Here is a 24689-nt window from a genome sequence, read left to right as displayed (position 1 = left end):
AACTCTACAGAACATTATCTTCTAAATGACAATGACAAGGAAAACAGTTTACAGGGCAACATGATTACCACAACTACATGAGGGCCACAATTAAATTTTACATGGAAGTTGAAAATTATCATTTTCAATTTGAAAATTAGGCTATTTATGCACAAATGTTACACCTTCCTACCTAAAACAAATGCTCTGTTTCAAAAATTAAGTGTTCCACAGAAAAGAAAATGTCAGGGAGAAGTAAAAAATTCTGCTAAAGAAGACTTTGGATTAGTATGTCTGTAGGTGAAGACCTCGAACTATATAGAAGTTTTGATGTTTGAAAGAGATCAAATGTTTATTTTTAACTGCCTTTTCTCGCAGTCATTGACCATTAAAAAAAATTCCTACTGAGGCAGATCGGCCTAAATATTTAAAATGTTTTGTCACACAATTACAGCAAAAGGAGCAGTGTGTTATGGAGCAACAAGAACATCATGTCTGGACAAACGGGTTCATTCGCTTTTGTCTCGCACCGTTGCGCGTACGAGAACAACACTGAATACCTGTAACAGATGTCAGAAGATACTAGGCATACCTGAGAATATTTACTCTTTTCTTTTTTTGAGTTTTCTTTTTGTCTGAGTGATTGTGTACATGTTCTAGACCAGGGGTGTCCAATCCTGCTCCTGGAGGGCCACTGAAAGTAAGACCCTAGTAAGAACTTTATTAGCTGTGTGACGCAGTTTGTATATAAGGGAAAAAGGAGGCGTGAACCGGCGAATGTTTAAACAGATTTTAATATACCAAAATAAACAAACAACAAAACGAAAGTAAAATGGCAACAGTCCCTCGCGGACGACTGCCACACACACAAACATAATAAAACATAAGATAAAGTCCAGGCCTGGTCCTTTCTCATCCTTCACTGTCGTCGCTCCTCCCTTTATGCTTCCGGAGCTCCTCTGTGAGAGATACGACAGAGATGGTATTATTATAGGGAGATGAGAGGACCTGTATCTCTTACTATTGGAGAAAGCGTAACGGCTAACTTAATCACGTGTGGCCCCTCTTAGCCTATCGTGTCGCCGTTCAAAACTCCTCCCTGCGTACCGCCAATGTGTACTGCCAGTTAGCCAAAAAAGAGTAACGGCTAAAGCTAAGGGTTGCAGGCTTGCCTTCCAGTGGCTTTGGATACGAGTCCGGTTCAGTGTGCAGGTGACGCTCCTTAACAATCAAGCCACCAGCCTCGCGCTGTTCTCTCACGGCTCTCGCCCCACGCTGCTTGTCATAAGCTGGTTCAGGTGTGTATAATTTTGCAGGACAGCGGCCCTCCAGGAACAGGATTGGACACCCCTGCTCTAGACACTTAGAGACGTTCTTCTGTAGGTTTCAGTATTGTTGTATCATGGATAATAGTGTAGCTTCAGTCAAGAGGTTAAAGCTGCTTCATTTTCTTCACATCTTAAAGTATCTCTAGATGAGCACAGAGACTGTTATCACATACAGACATTACCGGTACTAGTCAGTTTGTTCGTAACCAAAAATGATCATTTCTCACAGAGCAGATTCACTGTAAAGAAACAACACTGAATTCATTTCAATAAACATTTGTATTTACTCCCTTTGTACTGACAATAGGCTAGCAATTATATACAGTGTTATTTTTCAATAAATAAAAGAAAAGGAATATACTGTAAAAGGAAAGAAACTGCATATCTAACAAAAAAACAAAAAAACATTGGCTGGATAAATGTAAATGAAAAATACATAAACACTGGCTGAAAGTGCTCAAAAACCAAAAGAGCATAGAATGTGTGAAAAGACTTAACTTTACAGTTGTTTTTAGCCCATGATATAATCAAGATGAATCAAGCACCAGAACCACCATCTACAACTGAGATTCAAATTATAATTTGATCATTTGGAGACAGTACATATACGCGCTAGCTGGAAAACTGCCTCACGAACGGTGGTGTGAGCTGCGTCCGCGCTACACGCTTTGGTGGGGGTAATTATTTTAAGCTTTATGGTTTCTTTTGTTAGATTTATTGTGATTGGAATTGCTTTTAATTAATCAATGACACAGTGTAGACATGCTGTGATTCGCATGAGAGAATTTTACTGTGCCGTTTACCACATCTCACAGTGACAGTGGGGTCAGCTGCTTGATGTTGGTGGTGCTGATCATCCTGTAGCTCCTGTTGTTATTGTTGTTAAAGCTGTCAAAGGTGGATGCGAGATGCTGTAGAGAAGGAAATGAGCATTCAAGTCCCAGAGATGCTTGAATGAAACCTGTCTGCTTTCAAAACAGTTTATTGCTCCCAAAACAAGTTGAAGTTGTCCGTGAAGTGCACGCCTCGAGCAGCGCATGTGGAGGATAGACAAGAGTCTTTAGTCCCAAGAAACTACTGAAGCGTCTGCATCCCCACCCGACTGTGGGAATGAGGCCTGATATATGTATATCATGCTGAGAAAATCAAGACAGTAATTCCTTTCAGCAACTATCACACTGTTAGAACAACAGAACCATACTTAACCAAACACTTTTCACTAGACATTCATAGTGATAGCTGAAAAAAAGGACGCATTCGTCCTTTTATGATGGACCATATTTAGTATTTTTAATTACAATTATGTTTTATAACATGTTTTTCTAAATGTTTACATGAATTAAAATTTGTTAGTTATACAGTATTATTGTCATTTTCACAAGTTTCAACAAACTTTTCCATTTATAGCCATATGATCAAGATTAAATCTGACACAGAGTCAGTTCAGACTCAAAAACCTTAAATCCAGCATAGAGGGGTTCAGTGAATGTGGTGTTGATTGTGTGTAAGTGTGTGAGTGTGTGTGTGTCAGAGACACTGTAGAAGGACAGAGTGCCGGCCGGCCAGTCCAGATACACTCCTACTCTCTTAGATTGTGGTAAATGAGTTGGTAGGTTACTGGCCAAATTATTTTGCCAGACAACAAATCCATCATTATTGCATAAAAGACACCATGATTTGTCATTGTATCCAAACTTACAGACAGTCCCTTCTTTCCTGCTGATTCCTTTATAGGCCACTGCTATTCGAGCCCAACCAGTGCATTCAACCTCCCAGTAACAGCGTCCAGTCAGACTCTCTCGACACAGAACCTGAGGAACATCAGCAAATCTCTCTGGATGATCAGGATACGGCTGATGATCTTTCACATATTTGATCTTTCTGTTCCCCTCAGACAGGATGAGTTGAGTGTGTGCTGTGTTTGGATCCAGTGTGAGATCACAGGCATCTGAACACAAGATGACAGATAAAAACAGTTTATTAATCTCATTTGTTATAATTAAATGTGCAAGAGTTATTTAGTGAAAAAAAACCTACATTTTCGTAGTCCAGGTTTGAGCCTTAAGGACCCTCCATGATCCAACCTGAAAAGACACAAATATATAGACATAAAGAATATACATTCATGTACAAACCATCAATATAAACAGTCAAGTCATATTTATTTGTATAGCGCTTTTCTCAATACATATCTTTATAAAAACATCTTTGCTTTACTGTCTTTGAGCCCCAAGGGAGCAGCTAAAGGAGCTAAATATAACTGATATGTATATAATTTTAAAGCTTTATTTAATATTCAGTTGTAAATTATTTGCATTTACACCATGGGGCTGTTGAATCCTTGTTTCTGAATGGTTTGAGGACAAACTTTCTAAGGTGTGCAAATATTTTTCAGAAAACACAGCCAGTATCAGGTTTGTCACTTTGCCATTTCGGTTATTTAAAATGTCTTTAAAGTCTACAACAGCAAATAAACCAAAGCCCTCAAAGACACTGAGCAAGTAAACAAATATATCACTTATAGTCAATCACTAGCCTAAAACCCATGCTTTCAGTTAATGCTTTCAGTTATCCATGCATTCATATCATCTAGACTGGAAGACTGCAGTGTTGTCTATTTAGGCCTCTCCCAGTCATCAATGAACCGACTGCAGCTGAATTTGTGATCTGCTGATAATCTCCTGCTTCAGGTACCACGGTCCCGAATGAAGCGGAAAAGTGATCGTGCCTTTTTGATACCCGGACCCTGGTTATGGAACAACCTGCTCATAGGTGGAATGTGTGTAAGACGGGGCAAGATTTAGCCTTTTCCCGGCCACGGACTTCAGACTAGCGTGTTATTTTCTCACTTAAACCACTGCCTGCTGCTGCTACTGATTGCTTTTAGAGGGAAAATCTACCCATAACTTCTGGTCTAGAATCAGTTTTCTCAGTAATAACAGCATACTGGCAAAACATATCTGTCAAACGATCAGTGGGTATCTGTGTCTGCACTATGGTGAGCCTCAAAGACTTCTGTTTATTACAATGTGTTTTTGCAGCATTGAGCAGTGTAGCCAATCACAAGCATATCTGTTGATTTTTTAAACACAATGGCCAATCAGAGGTGTTTAAGTTAGCACTGAACTAAAACTCCAACGTTTTGAGCGGTGAGAGGATTCTGAGTTTTGCATGATTACAAATCCTCTCATTAGAGGAGTGAACTAAGATGAGCGATCGATTGGTTTTTGTAGAGATTATAAAGGGAGCGCTCTTTGTGCAGTGGTTAATGAATATAGGCGCTTATATTAACAAATCATTTACTGGGCGCATTTATGCTGGGATGTGCAGGTTTTGCAGTGACACATGACATGAAACTTTTTAAAAAGAAACTCTGCTGTTTTGTGTTATGTTTGGTGTTTTTTTTTTTAAATGACAAACAATAGGATTAAAATGACAAAAATTTTTTTGTCTTCCTAATAAACTGACTTTTATTATCTATGGAAAATAGGGCTGTCCCCTAATAGTCAATCAAACATTACGTTAAGACACTTTGGGACAGATTTACTAAACATGGGAGTGCAATCCCATAAAAGTGCTGATGGGAGTGGAAAATTCGGTAGGTGATTTACTGACAACGTACACAATAAAGAGCACAGGCACAACAGATCATTTCCATATGACCAATGCAATATACCAAGAGCAGCGCAAATTAGCATCTGGTTTAAGACACAAAAAAACTGTCCACGACTTTTCAGCACTATTTTTACACTGCGTATCTATAGTAAATCATGACAGTAGTTTTTTAATACTAAAAGAGAGTTTGCACTGGCATAAGCTGTTAGTAAATCTGGCCCTTAGTCGACCAAATTTTAATTGGTCAGTTGGTTGTACAAAACAAAACAAAACCTGTGCTTTTGTAAAATAAAGAAAACAAACAGGATGCGCTTTCTGACATCTCGGGCTCTGTGAACTTCTTTCTGAAGCACATCACAAAAATGAACTGAAACTCAGCACATACTTGCCACACAGACATGACAATGAGTCTATAGAAAGTTTGACATGTCTACTTTTAAACGAACAATTCAAATCGAAAACAAAAATTCTCTGATTATGTAAAATATGAAACATCTCTCAATAAGCCCGTCCACTATACCGCAGAGATGATGAGTCAGCGTCGTTAACTTCATCTTTGCAGACGACACTGACAGAGATTCAATGGCCAGTCATAAATTTTGTAGCTTTGTAACCAATAAATATCAACAAATGGGTATCTCTTAATATTTTATTTTTTACATTTTCCAATTAAATTCATTTTGTGAGCTAACATAGGGGTTTGATCAGTACATGCAGAGATGAGAGGGACCAGAAAAAGAAATGATGATTTTCTTTCTAAGCAGAATTTTGGCTTGCCCTGCAAATATTTAGGTTTTTAAACTTGTACCCTACGTACCTGAGTATCTGCAGTGAGCAGTTTGGATCCTTCAGTTTGTTGTTGAGCAGCTGGACTCCTGATTGTCCTGGGTGATTGTAGCTCAGATCCAGCTCTCTCAGGTGTGAGGGGTTTGAACTCAGAGCTGAAGACACATAACCACAGCCTTCCTCTGTCACCATACAGCCTGACAATCTACAGACACACACAGTCAGATCATCTACAGACACACATCAACATTATGACCAGCTGACTGTACCCTATTATTACCTATTATCCCTAATATGTTCTTAATACCTCAGTATCTGCAGCCGACAGTTTGGACTTTTCAGTCCACCAGACAGCAGCTTCACTTCTGAATCCTGCAGGTCATTGTTACTCATGTCCAGCTCGATCAGGACAGAGTTTGAGGATTGTAGAGCTGATGCCACAATTTCACAGGACTGACTAGTGAGATTACAGCCAGCAAGACTGATAGAGAGCACAGTTATTTGGCACAACAACAGAAGCTGTATTTATTATTTATTTATTTATTGAATTTTAACACTCACATGGCTTTTGTGCAGTTGTTCACAGCTGGTATCAGTCTTCTTCTACCTTCATCTGATGTGTTGTATTTCTTGAGGTCCAGCTCATCCAGCACCTCCTCTGACATCTGAAGCATGTAGGCGATTGTTGAGCAGTGAGCAGGAGAGAGCTTCTTCTCAGAATGTTTGTCTGATTTCACAAATTCCTGAATCTCTCTGGACAGAGTCTGATCTTTGACTTCCAGCAGACAGAGGAGCAGATTGATGGATCTTTCAGTGGAGAGTCCATGTATATCTTTGATCTTCTCTTTAATGTACTGTGTGGTTCTCCTGATACTCTCTGAGCTGTTCTCTGTGTGTGTCAGTAGATCCTGTAAGAGTCTCTGATTGGACTCCAGTGAGACGCCCAGCAGGAACCGCAGGAACAGATCCAGCTGTCCATTTTCACTCTCAAGGGCTTTATCGACTGCACTTCTAAAGAGATTATGCATTGAATAAAAAAACTTAAGGGTGTCCATGGTGCTGCTTAAATAGCAGTAAAACACATGGAAAGCAGCGAGAAACTCCTGAACACTCAGATGAATGAAGCTGTAGACTTTCCTCTGATGAATCACAGATTCCTCTTTAAAGATCTCAGTGCAAATCCCAGAATACACTGAGGCGTCAGTGACATCTATGCCGCTCTCTCTCAGGTCCTCCTCATAGAACATCACATTGCCCTTCATCAGCTGTTTGAAAGCCACTTCAGCAAGTTTCACAATCACTTCTCTGTTGGACTGCAGCAGTTTCTCTGGATCTCTCTCTTCATACTTGTGATTCCTCATGTTTATCTGAATCAGCAAAAAGTGGATGTACATTTCAGTCAGAGTTTGAGGGATTTCTGCACTCAGATCTTCTTTCAGGAGCTTTTGAAGCACAGTGGATGAGATCCAGCAGAAGACGGGTATGTGGCACATGATGTGGAGGCTTCTTGCTCTTCTGATGTGTGAGATGATTCTGCTGGCTTGATGTTCATCACTGATTCTCTTCCTGAAATATTCCTCCTTCTGAGGCTCACTGAATCCCTGAATTTCTGTCAGACGGTTGATGTATTTGGAGGGGATCTGATTGGCTGCTGCTGGTCTAGAAGTGATCCAGATGAGAGCAGAGGGAAGCAGCTCTCCTTTAATGAGGTTTGACATCAACACACCCACTGATGAAGTCTCAGTCACATCAGAAACTTTCTGAGCATCTGAAAACATCAGTGTGATTCTGCTTTCATCCAGACCATCCAAGATGAAGAGAACTTTACACTCCTCATAAATCTTTGAGTCCAGATCTTGAAGTTCAGGATGAAAGTCCAGCAGAAGTCTGTGAAGACTGTACCGATGATCTCGGATCAAGTTCAGCTCTCGAAATGGAAGCACAAACATGAAATCTACATCCTGATTGGCTTTTCCTTCAGTCCAATCAAGAATGAACTTCTGCACAGAGACCGTTTTCCCGATTCCAGCGATGCCTTTAGTAAGAACAGTCTTTATCTGGTGTTTCTCCTCACATCCTGGTTCAGGTGAGACTTTAAAGATGTCATTGCAGTTGATTGGAGTGTCTTGTGAGTGTTGTGTTCTGGCTGTTTTCTCCATCTGTAAAACCTCATGTTCTTCATTCACTCCTTCTCTCTCTCCCTCTATGATGTAGAGCTGTGTGTAGATCCTGTTCAGGAGGTTTTGATTCTCTTGGAGTTTGATTCCCTCAAATAATCTCTCATACTTGTTCTTCATGCTGGTTTTGTGTTGGTCTTTGACTCTCTGTAGATCATCTTCTGGTTTCTGCAGGTCTCCAGTCTCCTCCAGCAGGACTGGCTGTGGGTCATGATGGCTGAGGTCAGAAGTCGCTGCTCCATCATTGAGTTGAGGGGGCTCAATAATGGATCTCTCACTTTTCATGGACACACAGCTGGGTTTAGGAGATGTGGCTCTGTCAGCAAATACAGAAAAAATCATGTAGTTTTTCTTGTGACTTGTCGGGTTAAAGCTGCAGTCTGTAAGTTTTGCCTCTTTATCGCCATCTCTGAAACCTGCAATTGCAGTTATTTGCAGAATTATCCCATTTACGTGGGTTGTGCATCGGCACAGCTCCTCAGTGCGGATGAATCTAATGTTTGCTGTCAGTCACCACATCAGTGTGTAAACTGTACTTTGGAATCACTTATTCTGTGTCTTGGAAGTATAAATTTTCACCGGAAAATGTCATTTGAACTTGTAAGTAAGTAACACATCTGACACTTTTGTTCTGACCAACTGAGAAAAAAGCATTACAATAAATCGCGCTGCCAGTGGTGATTAAATCTATTTCCCACGGCCATCACTACCACTACCATTCAGATTAGAAAACATTATTACAAGCTTACCTTTGTGAATTGGGCTAAAGTAAGGAGATAGTTTTGAACACTGGCTGGTTATGTACTTGCTCAAAAATTGATTTTGGTCATTTTTGACCAAGTTACAGACTGCAGCTTTAAGTTATTTAACAACAATTGCTTGTGTCCATCACTGGATAGTGTCTCACCTTAAGTCAGAGGTCACTGCTCCACCACTGAGATTAGGGGGCTCAGTAATAGATCTGTTACTCTTCATAGACACACAGCTGGGTTCAGGAGATGTGGCTCCTCTCTCCTCTCTCTCCACAGAGAGACTCATTTTAGAAGCAGCTCTTTTCTTTTCATCCATTAAAGAGGATAGTTTTACTCCTGCAAACACATTTATTAATTAACATCACTTAAAACTTTACATCAGTCTTTCTATTTTTATACAATACTATTCCCCCATAATTATAATCATAAAATGATTGTCATTATGTGGGATTTTGTTGGCTTTCCACACAATTATTTGCTAAATATTTCTAAAAACACTCTAAAAACAATAAAAAACAATACATAAAAAGTGAGAACATTTATGTGTCATGACGTAAGCCTATATCAAGTGTGTGTAAAGTATTGAAGGAATTAACAAAGTTTACACGACTTCATGCGAACATATATTTAATGTAATTGTAATTTAATGTAATAAATAATCTAAACAACACATTTCTAGATGTTGTAAAGCTTTTTGAAAATGTACTTACGTGAAAAACTCTCCTGCTTTTACAGCGTCCTTCCTTGTCTTTAAAGGTGTGCGTGTTTACTTTCGTTTAACCGGTTCTTCCTGTTACACCTGCTTTCACTTTAGAAGTCCCACTACTTCATAGAAACAAAAAATACATGTTCATTTAATGCACACAAACATACATCTGACACAAACATCCTGTAGGGAGAACTCCTAAAGATCATTTTTAGCAAATATGTATTTCATAACAATAAATAAACAGTTATGATTTAGAGAAATTAGGAAAAAAAATGATCAGGGTAGAGTAGCATTATTAATTTTGTTGTATACTAATACACAATGACAATAAATGCGTTCAATTCAATAAAATATTCTTTAACAAATTATTCAGAATGACTGAATTCAAAAAATGACCTCATATTTAGAGATCATCTGTAACAGATGTGATATAATGTGTTTTGCTCCTTTTGCTTTATTTTCATTATGTCAGAGTTGCTCTGATGGGCATAGACAATACTGTAATAATGAATTTTCAGAATAGCTTTCATTTCACAGCTCTTATGTGTTTACAGTACGGATGTCTATTCCTGTTCCTGGAGGACCGGTGCCCTGCAGAGTTTAGCTTCAACCCCAGTTAAGCACACCTGAGCCAATTAATCAAGCTCTTCAGGAACTTCTAGGCTGAAATGTTAGAGCTGGTTGGAGCTAAATTATGTAGGACACTGGACCTCCAGGAGCAGGTTTGGACACTCCTGGTCTATAGTATGACAGACATAAAAACATCTCCCTCTCATGGTGCACATCATCATCACAGTCTGAGGTGACTTAATGACTGCTGATTTTACGTTACAGTTTTTTTACGATTGCTTACACACTAAAATTAAAAATAACACACAGTTACTGAAACTCTACACTCAGATCTGCAAAACTATAAGTACATTCTCAGCCTCACACTTTTTGCAAAACACTACACACGTTGTTTTGCACAACACTAAACACACTTCTCTACATTAGTCACAGAAATCTAACATAATGTCACTTCTTTGCCATTTCAAGACACTGCTTTCCAAAATACCACCCCTATAAACCAATTGATCAAACATGGCCGTCAGGTCGGCAGACACTTAGGTGCTTAACTGTAAACTCAACAATCAGGTGCAAGTACTAAAAAAAGGCAAAAGGTGAGTTTATGTGTCTTCAACAAAATGGAAGGCAATGTTGCAGTAAGAGGGAGAGGGACAAACATCATTGGCCACAGAGCTATTTTGAATGTCCCGGGACAACATGGTGGTAACATCACAATGTATGTTGCAATCACGCAGAATGAGGTCCTCCACCGGCATGCCAACTTAGGCCCTTACAACACGGCCCACATATTCACATTTTAGAAAGACTACACAAAATCCTCACAGCAGAAGACCAAATGGATGCAGAGCAGATGAGATACATTGTCACATGGGACAATGTAAATTTCCACCTATCTGCTCTGGTCCAAAACTTGTTTCATTAGCGTCCACAATTTTCACTCCAATACATCCCATCATACTGTCCCTTCCTTAAATCCATTGAGGAAGTTTTTTTTTTTTGGCATGGAAGGTTTACAATCTCCAGCCCTATGTAAGGATATCCCTTATTCAAGCCCCGGAGAAGGCCTGACCTAATTGATGCAGGGTCTGTGCAAGGATGGATTCACCTTTCAAGAAGATTCTTCTCTCGCTGTCTTGAGAGAGAGGACATCGCCTGTGATGTGAGTGAAGTGCTATGGCCAGATCCAGCTAGGCCAAGAGATGATGCTTAGGTGTTTTTTCTATTTTTGTTTGTTTGTTTGTTTTTCATTTAAAATCATGCTTTTGTTTTGTCTCCACAAAAGTTTTGGTTTGTGTACTATATTGTATTTAGAATATGTTCTGATTTTCAGTGCAAAATGTAACCTTTGGAAAGGCATGGATGTATTGAATGGTTTTACAATGTGGTGAGAAATACAGTTTTTTTGGATTGCTTACACACTAAAATTAAAAGTAGTACACTATTAGCAAAACCTTACACTCAAGAAGCAAAACATCAGCCCATATTTGCACAACCTCAAGCACATTGTCAACCTCACACTTGTTGAAAAACTCTACACACAGTGATTTGCAAAACACTAAACACACTTAACATACATTACACACAAAAATCTATCATGAAGTCACTTCCTTGCAATACCAAAGCACTGACTGTCAAATTACCGCACCGTCCAACCAATTGGTTCAACACAGTCATCAGGTGTGCAAACACTTGTTTGCTTAATTGTAGACACACCGATCAGGTGTATAAGCACTATAAAAAGCAGCAGGTGAGTTCATCGGTCTTCAAGCACAATGGAAAGAGTCAGAGAAAGAGTAAGACGAGGAGGAGAACGAGGAGAACGAGGAGAACGAGGAGGAGGACAAGGAGGAGGAGGAAGGGGAAGAAGAGGAATCAACAGAGGAGTAATCAACAGAGGAAGAGGAAGAGATGGAGGCCATGCTGGAGGTAGAGGTAGAGGAAGAGGAAGAGGAAGACAAGAAGGTGCTCAAAGAGGACCGAATCTGACAAATGAGATCCGCGCAACACTGGTTGACCACGTTGTCAACCACGGCCTGACGCTGAGGGAGGCTGGACTGCGAGTACAGCCAAATCTAAGCCGATACACAGTGGCAAGTGTGATAAGAACATTTCGACTGGAAAATAGGTATTGTAAAAATATCATCATATCAAAAACATCTGCACGGTTTCAGTAACTGCTTACAGTACTGTATTCTATGCACTATCAGCACTTCTGTGACCTTTTTCTGTGAAATTACTGTAGTATTGTATACTGTTTTTTTTTTTTTTTCCTACATAGGATTGAGGGTCAGTTTCAACGATATCCATCAGGTCTCAACATCAACACCGGCACGCATCCTAAAAAAAAAACCATATTCAAATGAAGCAAATTTATCGAGTGCCTTTCGATCGCAATTCCAAAAGGGTGAAACAACTGCGGCATGATTATGCAGAGGTATGTATTCACTTTAGCAGTGTGATCTTGCATACTGTCTCATAATCTTTTACTGTACTGTAATATGTATACTAGATCTACACTGAACTACACAATTTTGCCTGACACTGTTCTTCAGAGAGTTTTACGAATGGATGGAGAGGAGATCCAGCATGAGTTCATTTACGTAGATGAGGCTGGGTTCCACCTGACGAGAACACGAAGGAGGGGAAGAAACATCATTGGCCACAGGGCTATAGTCAATGTCCCAGGGCAACGTGGGGGTAATATAACACTCTGTGCAGCCATTACACAGAATGGGGTCCTCCACCGCCATGCCCATATGGGCCCTTACAACAGAGCACTCATACTTACATTCTTGGACCAATTGCACAACATAACAGCAGCAAATCAAATCGATCATATGCAATACATTGTTGTCTGGGACAATGTGTCTTTCCACCGCTCTGCTCTGGTTCAGAACTGGTTTCAGCAACATCCACATTTCACCGTCCTATATCTTCCACCATACTCTCCATTCCTCAGCCCTATAGAAGAGTTTTTCTCGGCATGGCGGTGGAAGGTATATGATCTCCGTCTCCAGGCTGAGGTACCCCTCATCCAAGCCATGGAAGAGGCCTGTGACCAGATGGAGGTAGCAGCAATGCAAGGATAGATTCGTCATTCAAGACGTTTCTTTCCAAGGTGTCTTGCTAATGACAACTTTGCCTGCGATGTTGATGAAATTCTCTGGCCAGATCCAGCTAGGCGAAGAGACAATGTCTAGTGTTTTTTTTTTTTTTTAACAGTAAACTTACATTACAATACGTAAAGTGACATTTTGTTACAGTATTATGAATCTCCATGTCAACATTTTGGGCGTGTTGAGAAATAAATGAGTTTCTTCAGTCTGCAACATTGGTCTTGTGTAGTGTTTGGTGAATTTACATTATATTTGTACTTTGTTGATGGTAGCCTACTCTAATCATAGGGAAGTAGAAGTGCTAAAAGTGTTTTAGGTTTATCACAGCAGAGTGTAACTCGTGCAAACAGAGTATAGTAATGTGAAACGTGTGTGTTTCATATGGTAACAAAGTGTGGTTTTTAAACAGAAGTGTAGTTTTTACAAGAGTGTTTAATTATGCAAAGGATCTGTAGTGTTTTGCTAATTGTGTGTAGTGTTTTGAAAACACGGGCCCTGTTTTGAAAATCGTGCTTAAGCAATCCAAAAAAACTGTAAATATTTTCATCAATGTGCAGTACTGATCTTGTGTTTTTTTTTTTTGTTGTTGTTTTTTGTCAATATATTCATGTGCATTACTCTAACAATATCTCTGAAAAAAATCAAACCTTGACTATATCACTAGAAAAGTATAAAAGTTACAAGTGTTTAAGATTGAGCACAGCAGTATGTAAATGAATCAAACAGAATCAGAATTTATGAACCATGTGTGTTCCATATGGTCAAAGTTGGGTTTTATTAAAGGAATGTAAAGTTTTGTTTCATTTTGCAAAAGAACTGAGGTGTTTTGCTACTTGTGTGTGTGGATCTGTGAATTGTGTGTAGTGTTTTGACAAAATGAGCCTTGTTTTTAAAATTGTGCTTAAGCAATCATAAAAAACTGTAACATATTTCCCACAATGAAGGAAACGTGAAGTAACTGAACACACACTTTTTATGTAAAACTCAGTTTAACATAAAAAACAACAGTGAATAATGAAATATACAATTCCATCATATACCTTTAATAGTTTAAATAAGGATTTATTTGTTGTCAAAGATAATCCCAGAGTCTTCTGTAACCACCTACATCATCTATTGGCCTTTGAGCTACTAATTGCTTGGTTGGTTGTGTTGTGTTGCAAATGCAAGGCTGATTAGACAGAGAGGTCTTTTTGTTATTGAAGCTTTTTTTTTAACATGGTTCCATTAAAAATGAATGAAAAAATTTAATGTTTATCTTTTCGGTCTCTGTCCAGAAGGGGGAGCTACATGATCATCACAGGTGAAAGAGAAACTTCCATTATGCCTGCAAAAACTGGTCTGATTATTTTTTAGTTTAAGTTAAAGTTAGAACTTACAGCGTTGACATTCATATTGTCTTCATTCATTTATTCATATAATATTGTGTTCAGTTGTGGTCCTGTTCTATATAAAGCTGCACTGGAACAATACGTAGGCTACCAACAAATAGATTGAAGTGCATCTTAATTAAAGTTCATTAATTTATTGAGCAAACTGACAGTACATAATGAACTGTGTCTCTTTATAAGATATAAAGAAAATGGTACAGATTTACAGTAAACACTGCAGGGAGAGGAACCAGTTAATTTTTTTTTTCCCTTAGGACAAAATGAGGATCAGAGAAGATGAAAATGGTTTCTTTCCACAAACCACAGTTAATTATGGTCCACCTGCCTCCTGTCCCAGTCAACACAGCTGTGTGGGGCCCAGATGTGTTCCACCTGGGCTGTCTAACTGGGGCCCAGCCAGTTTTGTCTGCAGTTTCCATGAAGGCCCCACATGGGTTAGCCCAGATTAAATGAACACTGCTCATTGTGTGACTATTTGTTGATGATACAGATGTAATCATCATGTAGTGGCATTGTTTGCACTCATGACAGTCATTGATTATTGAAACCCTGTGACTCTACAGAATGAAATCCAGCAGTATTTTAGTCAGATAAACTGAATGACTTTTAAAATGTGTACAAAAGTTTCATGCTCCTGTTCAAAACAAATTGTACACTGAACACTCTTAAACTCCTGCGAAGTTTAGTCACACACAGACATCAAGAATCAGTGTATGAATCTCAATGACGTGAGATTCTGGGTGCATCATACACTGTCTAAAAGCAAAAATGTAAAGTTGCATTCACACAACAACAGAATACAGTTGTCAGTCCAGTATTTGAGTCCTTAATACGATTATATTCATTCACAGTTTGGTTATTTACGGGTATGACAACCGCATTCTATAACCAAACTCACACCAGTAAATTTTCAGGACTCACAACCCCATTCTTGGAAAACCTGTGCTGAACTGAACCAGAATGGACAACTATCTGTCTGTCACTCATAGTGTGAGAGATCAGATCTGCACTGCACAAACCTGTGTCTACCATGTGTTGTGGGTTTTCATGTGTGGTTTCAGTAACTTACAGCGACGGAGATATGTCCTGTGTTGTCTGAAGTTTTTAAATCCAGTCACTGTTCTCCAGCTGCTCCCGTCAGTTTTTTGTTCTGCATGTGACTCAAATGATATTACTTTGGTCACTGTCGCTATGTTTACTGGTGGTAAGAGAATATGGCTTGACTCCTGTTGCATGTTTATGTAACTTTTAATAGTAAAAACTATTATATTAATAGTCAACATCTCAAATAAAAATAAATCTTAAACTAAAGTCTCAAAACCTTGTTTATTTAATATATACAAACAAAAAGACAACAGCATGCCAAAGTACAACAATAAGACTTAAACTTTGGTTATACATTGTTAAAATTACTTCTTTTTATTCCTGAGTAATAATTAGTATGACAATGCAATGTTTCAGAATCCTTCACTGGTGACTTTCCTGATCTGTAACAACAGGAAGACAGAGAAAAAAAAAACACTCTTTCACTAGTTCACACTTACATATAATTAGATAAGGTAATGAATATGTATATTTGGCGTGCTGTTCAGGGAGAGGGCTCAGATCTCAAAATTTGGCCCGAACCCAGAATACTCCCCTCATCCCTGGCTGGGATAGGAATAATTGAGAGTGAGGAGTTGGGTGGAGGAGGGATGCTGGAAAAATCTGCAGGCCTAAATATTTAAACTGTTTTGTCACACAATTACAGCAAAAGGAGCAGTGTGTTATGGAGCAACAAGAACATCATGTCTGGACAAACGGGTTCATTCGCTTTTGTCTCGCACCGTTGCACGTACGAGAACAACACTGAATACCTGTAACAGATGTTAGAAGATACTAGGCATACCTGAGAATGTTCAAACAGATTTTAATATACCAAAATAAACAAACAACAAAACGAAAGTAAAATGGCAACAGTCCCTCGCGGACGACTGCCACACACACAAACATAATAAAACATAAGATAAAGTCCAGGCCTGGTCCTTTCTCATCCTTCACTGTCGTCGCTCCTCCCTTTATGCTTCCGGAGCTCCTCTGTGAGAGATACGACAGAGATGGTATTATTATAGGGAGATGAGAGGATCTGTATCTCTTACTATTGGAGAAAACATAACGGCTAACTTAATCACGTGTGGCCCCTCTTAGCCTATCGTGTCGCCGTTCAAAACTCCTCCCTGCGTACCGCCAATGTGTACCGCCAGTTAGCTTTAGCCGTTACTCTTTTTGGCTAAGGGTTGCAGGCTTGCCTTCCAGTGGCTTTGGATACGAGTCCGGTTCAGCGTGCAGGTGACGCTCCTTAACAATCAAGCCACCAGCCTCGCGCTGTTCTCTCACGGCTCTCGCCCCACGCTGCTTGTCATAAGCTGGTTCAAGTGTGTATAATTTTGCAGGACAGCGGCGCTCCAGGAACAGGATTGGACACCCCTGCTCTAGACACTTAGAGACGTTCTTCTGTAGGTTTCAGTATTGTTGTATCATGGATAATAGTGTAGCTTCAGTCAAGAGGTTAAAGCTGCTTCATTTTCTTCACATCTTAAAGTATCTCTAGATGAGCACAGAGACTGTTATCACATACAGACATTACCGGTACTAGTCAGTTTGTTCGTAACCAAAAATGATCATTTCTCACAGAGCAGATTCACTGTAAAGAAACAACACTGAATTCATTTCAATAAACATTTGTATTTACTCCCTTTGTATACTGACAATAGGCTAGCAATTATATACAGTGTTATTTTTCAATAAATAAAAGAAAAGGAATATACTGTAAAAGGAAAGAAACTGCATATCTAACAAAAAAACAAAAAAACATTGGCTGGATAAATGTAAATGAAAAATACATAAACACTGGCTGAAAGTGCTCAAAAACCAAAAGAGCATAGAATGTGTGAAAAGACTTAACTTTACAGTTGTTTTTAGCCCATGATATAATCAAGATGAATCAAGCACCAGAACCACCATCTACAACTGAGATTCAAATTATAATTTGATCATTTGGAGACAGTACATATACACGCTAGCTGGAAAACTGCCTCACGAACGGTGGTGTGAGCTGCGTCCGCGCTACACGCTTTGGTGGTGGTAATTATTTTAAGCTTTATGGTTTCTTTTGTTAGATTTATTGTGATTGGAATTGCTTTTAATTAATCAATGACACAGTGTAGACATGCTGTGATTCGCATGAGAGAATTTTACTGTGCCGTTTACCACATCTCACAGTGACAGTGGGGTCAGCTGCTTGATGTTGGTGGTGCTGATCATCCTGTAGCTCCTGTTGTTATTGTTGTTAAAGCTGTCAAAGGTGGATGCGAGATGCTGTAGAGAAGGAAATGAGCATTCAAGTCCCAGAGATGCTTGGATGAAACCTGTCTGCTTTCAAAACAGTTTATTGCTCCCAAAACAAGTTGAAGTTGTCCGTGAAGTGCACGCCTCGAGCAGCGCATGTGGAGGATAGACAAGAGTCTTTAGTCCCAAGAAACTACTGAAGCGTCTGCATCCCCACCCGACTGTGGGAATGAGGCCTGATATATGTATATCATGCTGAGAAAATCAAGACAGTAATTCCTTTCAGCAACTATCACACTGTTAGAACAACAGAACCATACTTAACCAAACACTTTTCACTAGACATTCATAGTGATAGCTGAAAAAAAGGACGCATTCGTCCTTTTATGATGGACCATATTTAGTATTTTTAATTACAATTATGTTTTATAACATGTTTTTCTAAATGTTTACATGAATTAAAATTTGTTAGTTATACAGTATTATTGTCATTTTCACAAGTTTCAACAAACTTTTCCATTTATAGCCATATGATCAAGATTAAATCTGACACAGAGTCAGTTCAGACTCAAAAACCTTAAATCCAGCATAGAGGGGTTCAGTGAATGTGGTGTTGAATGTGTGTAAGTGTGTGAGTGTGTGTGTGTCAGAGACGCTGTAGAAGGACAGAGTGCCGGCCGGCCAGTCCAGATACACTCCTGCTCTCTTAGATTGTGGTAAATGAGTTGGTAGGTTACTGGCCAAATTATTTTGCCAGACAAGAAATCCATCATTATTGGAGAAAAGACACCATGATTTGTCATTGTATCCAAACTTACAGACAGTCCCTTCTTTCCTGCTGATTCCTTTATAGGCCACTGCTATTCGAGCCCAACCAGTGCATTCAACCTCCCAGTAACAGCGTCCAGTCAGACTCTCTCGACACAGAACCTGAGGAACATCAGCAAATCTCTCTGGATGATCAGGATACGGCTGATGATCTTTCACATATTTTATCTTTCTGTTCCCCTCAGACAGGATGAGTTGAGTGTGTGCTGTGTTTGGATCCAGTGTGAGATCACAGGCATCTGAATACAAGATGACAGATAAAAACAGTTTATTAATCTCATTTGTTATCATTAAATGTGCAAGAGTTATTTAGTGAAAAAAACCCTACATTTTCGTAGTCCAGGTTTGAGCCTTAAGGACCCTCCATGATCCAACCTGAAAAGACACAAATATATAGACATAAAGAATATACATTCATGTACAAACCATCAATATAAACAGTCAAGTCATATTTATTTGTATAGCGCTTTTCTCAATACATATCTTTATAAAAACATCTTTGCTTTACTGTCTTTGAGCCCCAAGGGAGCAGCTAAGGGAGCTAAATATAACTGATATGTATATAATTTTAAAGCTTTATTTAATATTCAGTTGTAAATTATTTGCATTTACACCATGGGGCTGTTGAATCCTTGTTTCTGAATGGTTTGAGGACAAACTTTCTAAGGTGTGCAAATATTTTTCAGAAAACACAGCCAGTATCAGGTTTGTCACTTTGCCATTTCGGTTATTTAAAATGTCTTTAAAGTCTACAACAGCAAATAAACCAAAGCCCTCAAAGACACTGAGCAAGTAAACAAATATATCACTTATAGTCAATCACTAGCCTAAAACCCATGCTTTCAGTTAATGCTTTCAGTTATCCATGCATTCATATCATCTAGACTGGAAGACTGCAGTGTTGTCTATTTAGGCCTCTCCCAGTCATCAATGAACCGACTGCAGCTGAATTTGTGATCTGCTGATAATCTCCTGCTTCAGGTACCACGGTCCCGAATGAAGCGGAAAAGTGATCGTGCCTTTTTGATACCCGGACCCTGGTTATGGAACAACCTGCTCATAGGTGGAATGTGTGTAAGACGGGGCAAGATTTAGCCTTTTCCCGGCCACGGACTTCAGACTAGCGTGTTATTTTCTCACTTAAACCACTGCCTGCTGCTTCTACTGATTGCTTTTAGAGGGAAAATCTACCCATAACTTCTGGTCTAGAATCAGTTTTCTCAGTAATAACAGCATACTGGCAAAACATATCTGTCAAACGATCAGTGGGTATCTGTGTCTGCACTATGGTCTGAGCCTCAAAGACTTCTGTTTATTACAATGTGTTTTTGCAGCATTGAGCAGTGTAGCCAATCACAAGCATATATGTTGATTTTTTAAACACAATGGCCAATCAGAGGTGTTTAAGTTAGCACTGAACTAAAACTCCAACGTTTTGAGCGGTGAGAGGATTCTGAGTTTTGCATGATTACAAATCCTCTCATTATAACAAAACTTTGTGAGATCGCAGTGAACTAAGATGAGCGATCGATTGGTTTTTGTAGAGATTATAAAGGGAGCGCTCTTTGTGCAGTGGTTAATGAATATAGGCAATATTCCAATCCCATAAAAGTGCTGATGGGAGTGGAAAATTCGGTAGGTGATTTACTGACAACGTACACAATAAAGAGCACAGACACAACAGATCATTTCCATATGACCAATGCAATATACCAAGAGCAGCGCAAATTAGCATCTGGTTTAAGACACAAAAAAACTGTCCATGACTTTTCAGCACTATTTTTACACTGCGTATCTATAGTAAATCATGACTAGTTTTTTAATACTAAAAGAGAGTTTGCACTGGCATAAGCTGTTAGTAAATCTGGCCCTTAGTCGACCAAATTTTAATGGGTCAGTTGGTTGTACAAAACAAAACAAAACCTGTGCTTTTGTAAAATAAAGAAAACAAACAGGATGCGCTTTCTGACATCTCGGGCTCTGTGAACTTCTTTCTGAAGCACATCACAAAAATGAACTGAAACTCAGCACATACTTGCCACACAGACATGACAATGAGTCTATAGAAAGTTTGACATGTCTACTTTTAAACGAACAATTCAAATCGAAAACAAAAATTCTCTGATTATGTAAAATATGAAACATCTCTCAATAAGCCCGTCCACTATACCGCAGAGATGATGAGTCAGCGTCGTTAACTTCATCTTTGCAGACGACACTGACAGAGATTCAATGGTCAGTCATAAATTTTGTAGCTCTGTAACCAATAAATATCAACAAATGGGTATCTCTTAATATTTTATTTTTTACATTTTCCAATTAAATTCATTTTGTGAGCTAACATAGGGGTTTGATCAGTACATGCAGAGATGAGAGGGACCAGAAAAAGAAATGATGATTTTCTTTCTAAGCAGAATTTTGGCTTGCCCTGCAAATATTTAGGTTTTTAAACTTGTACCCTACGTACCTGAGTATCTGCAGTGAGCAGTTTGGATCCTTCAGTTTGTTGTTGAGCAGCTGGACTCCTGATTGTCCTGGGTGATTGTAGCTCAGATCCAGCTCTCTCAGGTGTGAGGGGTTTGAACTCAGAGCTGAAGACACATAACCACAGCCCTCCTCTGTCACCATACAGCCTGACAATCTACAGACACACACAGTCAGATCATCTACAGACACACATCAACATTATGACCAGCTGACTGTACCCTATTATTACCTATTATCCCTAATATGTTCTTAATACCTCAGTATCTGCAGCCGACAGTTTGGACTTTTCAGTCCACCAGACAGCAGCTTCACTTCTGAATCCTGCAGGTCATTGTTACTCATGTCCAGCTCGATCAGGACAGAGTTTGAGGATTGTAGAGCTGATGCCACAATTTCACAGGACTGACTAGTGAGATTACAGCCAGCAAGACTGATAGAGAGCACAGTTATTTGGCACAACAACAGAAGCTGTATTTATTATTTATTTATTTATTGAATTTTAACACTCACATGGCTTTTCTGCAGTTGTTCACAGCTGGTATCAGTCTTCTTCTACCTTCATCTGATGTGTTGTATTTCTTGAGGTCCAGCTCATCCAGCACTTCCTCTGACATCTGAAGCATGTAGGTGATTGTTGAGCAGTGAGCAGGAGAGAGTTTCTTCTCTGAGTGTTTGTCTGATTTCACAAATTCCTGAATCTCTCTGGACAGAGTCTGATCTTTCACCTCCAGCAGACAGAGGAGCAGATTGATGGATCTTTCAGTGGAGAGTCCATGTCCATCTTTGATCTTCTCTTTAATGTACTGTGTGGTTCTCCTGATACTCTCTGAGCTGTTCTCTGTGTGTGTCAGTAGATCCTGTAAGAGTCTCTGATTGGACTCCAGTGAGACGCCCAGCAGGAACCGCAGGAACAGATCCAGCTGTCCATTTTCACTCTCAAGGGCTTTATCGACTGCACTTCTAAAGAGATTATGCATTGAATAAAAAAACTTAAGGGTGTCCATGGTGCTGCTTAAATAGCAGTAAAACACATGGAAAGCAGCGAGAAACTCCTGAACACTCAGATGAATGAAGCTGTAGACTTTCCTCTGATGAATCACAGATTCCTCCTTAAAGATCTCAGTGCAAATCCCAGAATACACTGAGGCATCAGTGACATCTATGCCGCTCTCTCTCAGGTCCTCCTCATAGAACATCACATTGCCCTTCATCAGCTGTTTGAAAGCCACTTCAGCAAGTTTCACAATCACTTCTCTGTTGGACTGCAGGAGTTTCTCTGGATCTCTCTCTTCATACTTCTGATTCCTCATGTTGATCTGAATCAGCAGGAAGTGGATGTACATTTCAGTCAGAGTTTGAGGGATTTCTGCACTCAGATCTTCTTTCAGGAGCTTTTGAAGCACAGTGGATGAGATCCAGCAGAAGACGGGTATGTGGCACATGATGTGGAGGCTTCTTGCTCTTCTGATGTGTGAGATGATTCTGCTGGCTTGATGTTCATCACTGATTCTCTTCCTGAAATATTCCTCCTTCTGAGGCTCACTGAATCCCTGAATTTCTGTCAGACGGTTGATGTATTTGGAGGGGATCTGATTGGCTGCTGCTGGTCTGGAGGTGATCCAGATGAGAGCAGAGGGAAGCAGCTCTCCTTTAATTAGGTTTGACATCAACACACCCACTGATGAAGTCTCAGTCACATCAGAAACTTTCTGAGTGTCTGAAAACATCAGTGTGATTCTGCTTTCATCCAGACCATCCAAGATGAAGAGAACTTTACACTCCTCATAAATCTTTGAGTCCAGATCTTGAAGTTCAGGATGAAAGTCCAGCAGAAGTCTGTGAAGACTGTACTGATGATCTCGGATCAAGTTCAGCTCTCGAAATGGAAGCACAAACATGAAATCTACATCCTGATTGGCTTTTCCTTCAGTCCAGTCAAGAATGAACTTCTGCACAGAGACGGTTTTCCCAATTCCAGCGACTCCTTTAGTAAGAACAGTCTTGATTTGGTCTTTCTCCTCACATCCTGGTTCAGGTGAGGCTTTAAAGATGTCATTGCAGTTGATTGGAGTGTCTTGTGAGTGTTGTGTTCTGGCTGTTTTCTCCATCTGTAAAACCTCATGTTCTTCATTCACTCCTTCTCTCTCTCCCTCTATGATGTAGAGCTGTGTGTAGATCCTGTTCAGGAGGTTTTGATTCTCTTGGAGTTTGATTCCCTCAAATAATCTCTCATACTTGTTCTTCATGCTGGTTTTGTGTTGGTCTTTGACTCTCTGTAGATCACCATCTTCTGGCTTCTGCAGGTCTCCAGTCTCCTCCAGCAGGACTGGCTGTGGGTCATGATGCCTGAGGTCAGAAGTCGCTGCTCCATCATTGAGTTGAGGGGGCTCAATAATGGATCTCTCACTTTTCATAGACACACAGCTGGGTTTAGGAGAAGTGGCTCTGTCAGCAAATACAGAAAAAATCATGTAGTTTTTCTTGTGACCTGTCGGGTTAAAGCTGCAGTCTGTAAGTTGTGCCTCTTTGTTGCCATCTCTGAAACCTGCAATTGTTATTTGCAGAATTATCCCATTTACGTGGGTTGTGCATCGGCACAACTCCTCAGTGTGGATGAATCTAATGTTCGCTGTCAGCCACCACATCAGTGTGGATACTGTACTTAAGAATCACTTATTCTGTGTCTTTCACCAGAAAATGTCATTTGAATATGTAAGTAAGTAACACATCTGACACTTTTGTTCTGACCAACTGAGAAAAAAGCATTACAATAGATCGCGCTGCCAATGGTGATTAAATATAACGATCACTTAGCTCGGATCATGTCAAACCATGCAAATTATTATTATTGTTATATTTTATTCTCAAATTGTTAATGTTAACAACATCAGCAATTGTGTGACTGTGTATTTAATGTGTATTTAGTGTGTATTAGCATTACCTGTAGATTTCAATTTCTGTACAGTCTAATCTCCAACGTTAATTTGTCATACCATACAATACGGCATCAAAATGATAAGTTTAATTATTCCAGCTGCTGTGAGAAAAGGCTATAAATGATCCATCACCTGCAGTATCCTCACATGATATAGACTACTAGCTGGGGACTCCTTCTTTCTGTTTACAGACGTGACATATTGAAGCAAAGACAAACAGCTGCATGCTCGAATTTCCCACGGAAACCCACCAGTACCACTCAGATTAGAAAACATTATTACAAGCTTACCTTTGTGAATCGGGCTAAAGTAAGGAGATAGTTTTGAACACTGGCTGGTTATGTACTTGCTCAAAAATTGATTTTGGTCATTTTTAACCAAGTTACGGACTGCAGCTTTAAGTTATTTAACAACAATTGCTTGTGTCCATCACTGGATAGTGTCTCACCTTAAGTCAGAGGTCACTGCTCCACCACTGAGTTCAGGGGGGTGAATAATGGATCTGTTACTCTTCATAGACACACAGCTGGGTTCAGGAGATGTGGCTCCTCTCTCCTCTCTCTCCACAGAGAGACTCATTTTAGAAGCAGCTCTTTTCTTTTCATCCATTAAAGAGGAGAGTTTTACTCCTGCAAACACATTTATTAATTAACATCACTTAAAACTTTACATCAGTCTTTCTATTTTT

General features: G+C 39.5%; 1 protein-coding gene and 1 long non-coding RNA gene across 3 annotated transcripts in view; one reads left to right on the top strand and one right to left on the bottom strand.

The window, feature by feature from the left end:
- LOC127508743 (uncharacterized) overlaps positions 1–24689 on the top strand; it is a 54504-nt gene that overhangs the window by 4570 nt on the left and 25245 nt on the right. The window lies entirely within an intron of this gene.
- LOC127505174 (protein NLRC3-like) lies at positions 756–24630 on the bottom strand. 2 transcript variants are annotated; one of them, XM_051880589.1, is made up of 7 exons: positions 24450–24630; positions 23350–23510; positions 6270–8043; positions 6016–6189; positions 5740–5913; positions 3345–3391; positions 756–3255 (listed from the first exon to the last, which is right to left on the bottom strand). In XM_051880589.1, exons 1-7 carry the CDS (start codon positions 24608–24610, stop codon positions 2729–2731), a joined length of 3018 nt encoding a protein of 1005 aa, XP_051736549.1. In that variant the 5' UTR covers positions 24611–24630; the 3' UTR covers positions 756–2728. The 2 variants fall into 2 exon arrangements, with proteins under 2 accessions (XP_051736549.1, XP_051736620.1); XM_051880660.1 differs by lacking the exons at positions 756–3255; positions 3345–3391; positions 5740–5913; positions 6016–6189; positions 6270–8043 and adding exons at positions 15736–18817; positions 18907–18953; positions 21046–21219; positions 21322–21495 and having other exon boundaries at positions 21576–23510.

The sequence above is a fragment of the Ctenopharyngodon idella genome, chromosome 1 (genome assembly GCF_019924925.1).
Source record: "Ctenopharyngodon idella isolate HZGC_01 chromosome 1, HZGC01, whole genome shotgun sequence".
In the NCBI taxonomy this organism is placed as follows: domain Eukaryota; kingdom Metazoa; phylum Chordata; class Actinopteri; order Cypriniformes; family Xenocyprididae; genus Ctenopharyngodon; species Ctenopharyngodon idella.
Note: the sequence above shows the minus strand (reverse complement) of the source record. Positions and strands in the feature narration are given on the sequence as shown.